This window comes from Priapulus caudatus, unplaced genomic scaffold, assembly GCF_000485595.1.
Source record: "Priapulus caudatus unplaced genomic scaffold, Priapulus_caudatus-5.0.1 Scaffold1579, whole genome shotgun sequence".
NCBI classification, from domain to species: domain Eukaryota; kingdom Metazoa; phylum Priapulida; class Priapulimorpha; order Priapulimorphida; family Priapulidae; genus Priapulus; species Priapulus caudatus.
The window spans coordinates 1,856-10,831 of NW_014578640.1; the positions used below are offsets into that span (position 1 = coordinate 1,856).

General features: G+C 49.8%; 1 protein-coding gene and 1 long non-coding RNA gene across 2 annotated transcripts in view; both read left to right on the forward strand.

Moving 5' to 3' along the window:
- LOC106817056 overlaps positions 1-314 on the forward strand; it is a 1,753-nt gene extending 1,439 nt beyond the window's left edge. The window contains exon 3 of the long non-coding RNA XR_001394987.1: positions 209-314. This is a non-coding gene — a long non-coding RNA (uncharacterized LOC106817056). The remainder of the gene's footprint in view (positions 1-208) is intronic.
- A 2,988-nt stretch (positions 315-3,302) lies between these two features.
- On the forward strand, positions 3,303-7,975 carry LOC106817053 (dnaJ homolog subfamily B member 5-like). Its single transcript, XM_014821702.1, has 2 exons — positions 3,303-3,317; positions 7,364-7,975. Exons 1-2 carry the CDS (start codon positions 3,303-3,305, stop codon positions 7,613-7,615), a joined length of 267 nt encoding a protein of 88 aa, XP_014677188.1. The 3' UTR covers positions 7,616-7,975.
- The last annotated feature ends 1,001 nt before the right edge of the window (positions 7,976-8,976 follow it).

The following is an 8,976-nucleotide window of genomic DNA, read 5'->3' on the forward strand; positions in this document are numbered from 1 at the left end:
GAGGCTGGGATGCTGGGATACAAGGTTGCTGGTGTGCTGGGAGGCTGGGATGCTAGGATACAAGGTTGCTGATGTGCTGGGAGGCTGGGATGCTAGGATACAAGGTTGCTGATGTGCTGGGAGGCTGGGATGCTAGGATACAAGGTTGCTGATGTGCTGGGAGGCTGGGATGCTAGGATACAAGGTTGCTGGGATGCTAGGATACAAGGTTGCTCATGTGCTGGGAGGCTGGGAGGCTAGGATACAAGGTTGCTGATGTGCTGGGTGGCTGGGATGCTAGGATACAAGGTTGCTGATGTGCTGGGAGGCTGGGATCATGGCTGAAAGTGGCTTCACATCTGCTGTACTGCCCTGGCGAGTCCCCCACCCGAGTTATCGTAAATACCTGAAATCGCCAAAGATAAACTAGTACTTGGCGAAGCTGCGTAAAGCCGACGATTTTTTTTGCTTCTCTTTCAAGTGAAGTGTTTGAAGTTGAAGTTGCGCGGAGATTTTACGGTGCTCTTGCGCTGGTTGTTTATGATGCGTTAGTTAGTACGGACTATTTATGATCGCTGGTTTATGACGTCAAGGATCATGCGTCTGGCGTGCTCCTGTCACGTGGACTATGGCTCGTGCTCGTCACGCCCCCTATGTATTTGGTTAGCTGTCATAAAAATTATAATACCATATATGTATATATAATATGATAATATTATATATATATTACATATACATATATATATAATATATATATATATCCGTGGAATGTTTTGAGGTGCATGATTTACTGAGGAAGGTTTAGGGGCGTGCTTATTCTTCGTACGTGTGTGTGCGTGTTTTGCGTGTGCGTGCGTGTGTGCGTGCTGTGCGTGCGCGTGTGTATGCTGCGTGCGTGCGCTGTGTGTATAGCGGCGTGGCGCTGTGTGTGAGTGCGTGAGTGTGTGTGTGCGTGCGCGCGGGCGTGTGTGTGCGTGGCGTATCCTGGTGCGTGCGTGGTGGCGATGTGTTCGCGAAATATGAAAAATGTTTGACGATATCAACGTTCAAAATGTTTACATGGCGTTTTTAAGCAATATTTTCAATGTATATTTTTTTTAAATTATAAAGCAATAGACGAAACAGTTTAGTTCAAAAATATTTGCTCCTGAAAGAAAAGCATATGAAACTCCCCCTCCTCTCTCTCTTCTCTCTCTCTCTCTTCGTCTCTTCTCTCTCTCGTTTCGTCGCTCGTCTCCTCTCCTCTCCTCGTCTCTCTCTCTCCTCGCGTCGTCGCTCTCTCATCTCCTCTCTCGTCTCGTCTCGCTTCGGGAAACGGAGCTCCTCACTCTCTCTCTCTCATCTTTCTCTCTCTCTCGCCGCTCTCTGTCTTTTTTGTCTTTCTTCCTCTTTCTTCTCTCCTCTTTCCTTCCTCTTCTCTCCTCCTACCTCTTCCCCCCTTCCGGCCTTCTCCCCCTTCCTCCTCCCGTCCTCTTTCTCTCTGCCTCCTCCTTTCCTTACCCTTCTCCTCCCCTCTCTCTCCTCTCTCCTCTCGTCCCTCTCGTCCAACAGTCGGCTAATATATACAGAATGCGAGAGTTTCAAGTACTCAGTAGCAAGAAGCACCGACCTAGATCGTCACGTGACCTCGTTCCGTCGCTCCCAGAAGCCGTGCGGCACAACTGGTCAACAATAGCTCGGCAAACATTTATACGTCTGAGCTCTACCTGCTGCTTTCTGGTGCTGCCTGCTGCGTGCTGCTGCTCTGGCTGCTGCTGTACTGCTGGGTGCTTCTTAAACTGGGCTGCTGCTGCTGCTTGCTGCTCTGCTGCTGAGCTAATACTCTGCGTGGTGCTCTATGCTTCTACTTTGCTTGCTGGTGTGGTGCTGCTGCTGACTTTGCTGGTGCTGGCTGCTGCTTTGGCTTGCTACTAGTACTGTTGTGCTGCTGCTTGGCCTGCTGGCTATTGGTTGGTGCTTTTGCTGTTGCTGCTGCTGCTGCTGCTGCTGCTGCTGCTGCTGGTGGTGTGGTGCTGCTGCTGGCCTACTGCTGCTGCTCGCTTCTCCTGGCTGCTGGTTGATGTGCCTGCTGCTGCTGCTGCTTGCTGCTGCTTCTAGGCTACTNAAGTAGAGTAGAGAGTATAGGTAAAGTAGAGTAGAGAGTAAACGTAAAGTAGAGTAGAGAGATATAAAGTAGAGTAGAAAGTATAGTAAAGTAGAGTAGAGAGTATAGTAAGTAGAGTGAGAGTATAGTAAAGTAGAGTAGAGAGTATAGTAAAGTAGAGTAGAGAGTATAGTAAAGTAGAGTAGAGAGTATAGTAAAGTAGAGTAGAGAGTATAGTAAAGTAGAGTAGAGTATAGTAAGTATAAGTAATATTGGTAATTATATATAAGTATAAGTATAATAAGTATTAGGAAGTAAAGCTAAGAATGCTAGAAGGCAGTAAGTGGATGAGTCGTCAGTGACGTACGGTACAGTGTCGCTGTGTGCAGCTGCTGGGAGCGCTGCTTCTTGCGTCTGTATCTGTTCTTTCTCGTGACTGTGGTGATGACATTCGTTGCTGCTGCCACTCGTTTACATCTGCCCTGTCTCCGACCCGAAACGGCGCTTGCTGTAGCATCTGATGAAATGGTGATTGCGTAGCATCGTGATGGATCTGAGGCATCTCGATGAGGTGATATGGTGCTGTAGCGATCTGATTGATGGTGATGAGTGCTGTTGTTAGCATCTGATGATGAATGATGGTGGTGTAGCATCTGATGTGATGTGGTGGTGTAGCTGAGGCTGGTGATGTGATGTGCATCTGATGATGGTGATGGTGCTGTAGCATCTGATGATGGGATGGTGGTGTAGCATCTGATGATGGTCGATGGTGCTGTAGCATTCTGATGATGGTGGCTGCTAGCAATCTGATGATTGGTGATGGTGCGTAGATCTGATGCATGGTGATGGTGCTGTAGTATCTGATGAGTGGTGCGTGGTGTAGGAATCTGATGATGGTTGCATGGTGTTGTAGCATCTGACATGATGGTGATGGTGCTGTAGGCATACGATGATTGGTGATGGTGCGTAGCATCTGATGATGGTGATGAGTGCTGTTTAACTGCATGTGCTGGGGTGTGTGATCTGGATGGTGATGGCTAGTAGTGCATCTTGATGATGGTGATTGGTAGCTGTAGCATCTGATTGTGATGGTTGTAGGCATGCGTAGGTGAGGTGGTAGCATCTGATTGATGGTGATTGGTGGTGTAGCATCTGATGATGAGTGATGGTGCTGTAGCAGTTCTGATGGTGGTGGTGGTGCTGTAGGCATTGATTGATGTGATGGTGCTGTAGATCTGATATGGTGATGGTGCCTGTAAGCATCTGATGATGGGTGATTGGTGCTGTAGCATCTGATGATGGTTGATGGTGCTGTAGCATCTGATTGATGGTGATGGTGCTGTAGCATCTGATGATGGTGATGGTGCTGTAGCATCTGATGATGGTGATGGTGCTGTAGCATCTGATGATGGTGATGGTGCTGTAGCATCTGATGATGGTGGGTGGTGCTGTAGCATCTGATGATGGTGATGGTGCTTCTGTAGCAATCTGATGATGGTGATGGTGCCGTGTAGCATCGATGATTGGTGATGGTGCTGCTAGCCGCATCTGATGATGGTGATGGTGTTGTTAGCATCTGATGATGGTGATGGTGCTGTAGCATCTGATGATGGTGGGTGGTGTAGCATCTGATGATGGTGATGGTGCTGTAGCATCTGATGATGGTGATGGGTGCTTGCATCTGATGATGGTGATGGTGCTGTAGCATCTTGGATTGACTGCGTTGATGGTGCTGTAAGCAATGCTGAATGATGGTTGATTGTGCTGTAGCAATCTGATGATGGTGATGCGTGCTGTAGCATCGATGATGGTGATGGTGGCTGTAGCATCTGATGATGGGTCGATGTTGCTGTAGCATCTTGAATGATGCTTGGTTGGTGCTGTAAGTATCTCGATGAGGTGATGGCTGCTGTTAGCATCTGATGATTGGTGGGTGGCTGTAGCATCTGATGAGGTGATGTGGTGTAGCATCTTGATGATGGTGGATGGTGCGCTGTAGCTCTGATGATGGTGGGTGGTGTAGCATCTGGATGCATTGGTGAGCTGCTGTAGCATGCTGATGAATGTGGGTGGGTACATGTGATGCGTCGTGTCTGTAGCGATCTGATGATGGTGATGGTCGCTGTAGCATCTGATGGGTGGTTGGTGCTGTAGCATCTAATGATCGGTGATGCGTGCTGTAGCATCTGATGATGGTGGGTGGTGTGGTAGCATCTGATGATGGCTGGATGGTGCTAGCATCTGATGATGGTGATGGTGCTGTAGATCAGTGGTGATGCTGTGAGCATCTGAATGGTGATGGTGCCTGTAGCATCTGATATGGTGGGTGGTGTAGCATCTTGATGATGGTGATGGTGCTGCTAGCATCTGATGATGGGGTGGTGCTGTAGCATCTGATGATGAGTGATGGTGCTGTTAGCATCCTGATGGTGTGATGGTGCTGTATGCAATCTGAATGATGGTGATGGTGCTGTAGACATCTGAATGATGTGTGATGTGCTGTAGCATCTTTTTGATGATGGTGATTGGTGCTGTAGCTCTCGATTTGATGGTGATGGTGCTGTAGCATCTGATGATGGTGATGGTGCTGTAGATCTGATGATGGTGATGGTGCTGTAGCATCTGATGATGGGTGGTGGTGCTGTAGCATCTGATGATGGTATGTATGCTGTAGCATCTGATGATGGTGAATGGTGGCTGCTAGCATGCTCATGGTGATGTGCGTAGCATCTGCATGATGGTGATGGTGCTGTGCATCTGATGATTGGTGATGGTGCCTGTAGGCATTCTGATGATGGTGGGTGGTGTAGCATCTGATGATGGTGATGGTTGCTGTAGCATCTGATGATTGGTGATTGGTGCTGTAAGCATCTGAATTGGTTGGTGATGAGTGCTGTAGCCATGCTGATGATGGTGATGACATGCTTAGTCAGCATCTGATTGATGGTGATGTGCTGTAGCATCTATGATGGTGGTGATGCTTGCTGTAGCATCTGATGATGCTGGGTGTGCTGTAGCGCATCTGAATGAATGATGGTTGAATGTGCTGTAGCATTGTGATGCATTGGTGATGGGCTGTAGCATCTGAATATCGGTGCAGTGTGCTGTAGCATCTGAATAGATGCGTGGGTGCGTGATAGCATCCTGATGATGGTGATGGTGGTGCAGCATCTGATGGATGCGTGGGTGGTGGAGGAGTGATGCGGAGATGTCACGGGCTGCGTCGCCAGCGCTGTTGTGTGGGGGGGGCGTGATGTGTGTGTGTGTGTGTGTGTGTTGTGTGTGTGAGGCGTGTGTGTGTGCGCGTGTGTGTGTGCGTGTGTGTGTTGTGTGTGATGTGTGTGCGTGTGTGTGTGTGGGGGCCGGTGTGTGTATGTGTGTGCGTACGTGTGTGTGTGCGTGCGTGCGTGCGTGTGTGCGATGCGTGCGTGCGTGCTGTGTGTTGTGTGTGTGAGGATGCGATGCGATGCTCGTACGCAGGTTACATCACTGGAAGGGTGCTGCGGGTACCTCTCCCCGTTGCCTAATATTTACAGTGAGTTGTGAGGGGGACAGCGCAGTAGCAGCAGTAGTCAGCAGCAGTGATTAGTAGTAGGCAGCAGTAGTAGTAGTAGTAGTAGTAAGTAGTGTAGTAGTAGTAGTAGTAGTAGTAGTAGTAGTAGTAGTAGTAGTAGTAGCAGCAGTCAGCAGTAGCAGTAGTAGTAGTAGTATATAGTAGTAGTAGCAGCAGTACAGTAGTAGTAGTAGTAGTAGTAGTAGTAGTAGAGTAAGTAGTAGTAGTAGTAGTAGCTTTTGGTTAGTAATATATAAAATTTTTTTAGCAGCAGTAGGCAGCAGTAGGCAGTAGCAGTAGCAGCTAGCAGTTAGGCAGTAGTAGTAAGTAGTAGTAGCAGATAGCAGTAAGTATAGCAGTAGGTAGTAAGTAGTGAGGCAGTAGCAGTAGTAGCAGTAGCAGTAAGGCACAGTAGTAGTAGTAGTAGCAGTAGTGTCAGTATAGATAGTAGTAAGCTAGTAGTAGTAGTAGTAGTGTAAGCGGTAGCGGCGCGGCAGTGGTAGTAGTGTAGCCAGCAGAACAGTAGTAGTAGCAGTAGCATCACGCACCAGCAGGCAAGCAGCAGGAGCGCAGCAGTACATCACCACGCAGCAGCAGCAGCAGCAGCAGTAGCAGTAGCAGCCAAACAGCAGCAGTAGCAGCAAGCAGCAGCAGCAGCAGCAGTAAGTAGTTTGCAGTAGCATCACACACCAGAGCAGCAGCAAGGAAGTGCAGCAGCAGCAGGAGGCAGTTAGCAGTCAGCAGCAAGCAGTAGCAGCAGCAGCGAGCAGCCAGTGTAGCAGGTCAGATAGCAGTAGACTCAGTAGTAGCATTACAGCTAGTAGTAGTATAGTAGTGTAGTAGTAGTAGTAGTAGTGGTACGGTAGCGGCAGCGGCAGTGGTAGTAGTGAGCAGCAGCAGTAGTAGTAGCAGTAGGCATCACCACCAGCAGCCAGCAGCAGGAGCAGCAGCAGTAGCATCACCACCAGCAGCAGTCAGCAGCAGCAGTAGCAGTAGCAGCAGAGCGCAGTAGCAGCAGCAGCAGCAGCAGAGGCACGTAGTAGTTTGCAGTAGCATCACCACACCAGCAGCAGCAGCAGGCAGCAGCAGCCAGCAGGAGCAGTAGCAGCAAGCAGGCAGCAGTAGCAGCACAAAGCAGCAGTTAGCGCAGCAGCAGGCAGTAGCCAAGCAGCCAGCAGCAGCAGGCGACAGTAGTAGTTGCAGTAGCATCACCACCACCACCAGAGGCAGCGAGCAGCAGGAGCAGCATGCGTCATGCAGCACCAGCATCATTGAGCAGAAGGCAAGCAGCAGCATCATCATTAGCAGCAGCAGCAGCAGCAACAAAAACAACAACAACAACAACAACAACAATGTCGATTCGCCCTGCTGCAGTGTTTCTCAGTCTCGTCACTGAGTTTGTGATGAAACAATTCGTGTCCCCCAATTTTCTCCGATGCAAGGAAAGTGGGTGACGAGTAGCGGAGGGGTTTCGACGAAATTATATTTGGTTTTTGTGGGTGGACAGACGTTTGTGAACTGAGAGGGGAAGGGCACGGCAGGGCACCTGAGGTGTGGCAGCCGAGGAGGTTTTGGGGATCAGATGCTTGCAGCTCTGACAACAAAACAAGCCGACACGCACGGTGGCTCCATCTATCGATAACACGCGACACTAAACCTCTTCGTCTTTAAGTCTCCCACGCACGGTGGCTCCATCTATCCACGTCACGCGACACTAACCTCTCTGTCTCTGTCTTTGTCTCCCGCAGGCGCTGGTCGGCTGCACTATACAGGTGCCGACGATCGAGGGACGCAAGCTGGCACTGCAGATGACCGACGTCGTCAAGCCGAACACGGTCAAGCGCATTCAAGGTCGCGGCCTGCCCAACCCCAAGGACCCGCAGAAGCGCGGCGACCTCCTCGTGACCTTTGACATCCGCTTCCCGGACAACCTCACGCAGGCGACGAAGGACGTTCTCGGAGACTGCCTACCGCGCGGAACGGGCGTCGCCCCGACATGAGCGCTCGCCGGCGCCCCCTGGCTCCGTCCCTGCCGCCGTCGTCGCAGTTCCGGCGCGCCGGCGCCTCCTGGAGACGATGGCGAAAGTTGGCACGTGGCTCCCCCATGTGAGCGTGCTTGGCAGCGGCGTTTCGGTTGGACGTTCGGTTGTTTCCGGCGGCGGCGGCAGGCGTCTCGACGACGGAATTCGTGGGGACAACGTGCGGCGCCCCCTGGTGGCTAACACACTTGTTGTCGTTCCTCGTCTCGCCAATGGATCTTTGCCCCACGTCCACGGGGGGGCGCCACGTGCCGCTTCTCTTATTCGCCGCTAGCGAACGCTTCATTCGTAATGTCACTACGGTGGTGTCACGCACACACAGCCCGCGCGATGGATGGTAACACTAACGTAAGCCAGTGTGTAGCTGTCTGGTATATGGCGTCGGCATGCAAGCTCCTTGCTATTCTTGAGAGAGGCCTGATACTGATGAAATGTTTATCTTAAATCCTAATCTATACGTATCTTCCTCTCCATTTTAAATGCTAATTTCGGCAAAAATTAATCTTGTTCGGGAATATTGCGCATCGCGCGAGACACGGTTTAGGCTGCAGTCCGACGAAGAAAATGCATAATATAGGCTGAGAGAGAGGTTCGGAGAGAGAGACCGAGGAAGGCGCAGTGATCGTTATGATGGTCAGGCAACTGCGAGTATTGAACTGTCGTTACAACGCTTGGTGGCATGAATCCATTGACCTTAGCAACGATGCATCTTAATTTACTAATGTATTTGGTAATTTAACGTAGTTTATTATAAATACTGCTTGAAGCTGATCGCAGGTGAGATAGCATATTTCAATAATGGATAGCAAGCGCATAATAACTAGAAGTTAGAGTGTTACTATATGGCAAGAACTTTGGAGCGTTTCAATAAAATATATGCTAAATAAATCAAATCTATTTACTACGCAAAGTCTAATGTTTCTCTCTCTTTTTCGGCTATTATTGCCGACATTTCTTGTACATTCGCGTGCAATGCTTCTCTGCAACCCACTGTACTGTAGGACCGCACACGCATGCACGTGTCGCAAACTGAACATAAATATTATAGTGCTTCTGCTGTGTCATGGTAGTAACATTAATAGTGAACTAAATAATCACAGATTTCCTTACTCCCCTATCCGCGGATGGTATCGCCCACGACCGTCAAGCATGACAACTTTTGCCTGTAAATGGTCCGTATTTAGCCGAAACATTTTCACTCCCCGATGCACACATGTGAATTTACGCATATAAACGCGCCAGCGTGCGTGCGACCACCCCGCGCGTGTGCGCGTCCGTTTAATGTGTGTGGAATGTGTGTTTTGTGTGACTGTAAAACCGCG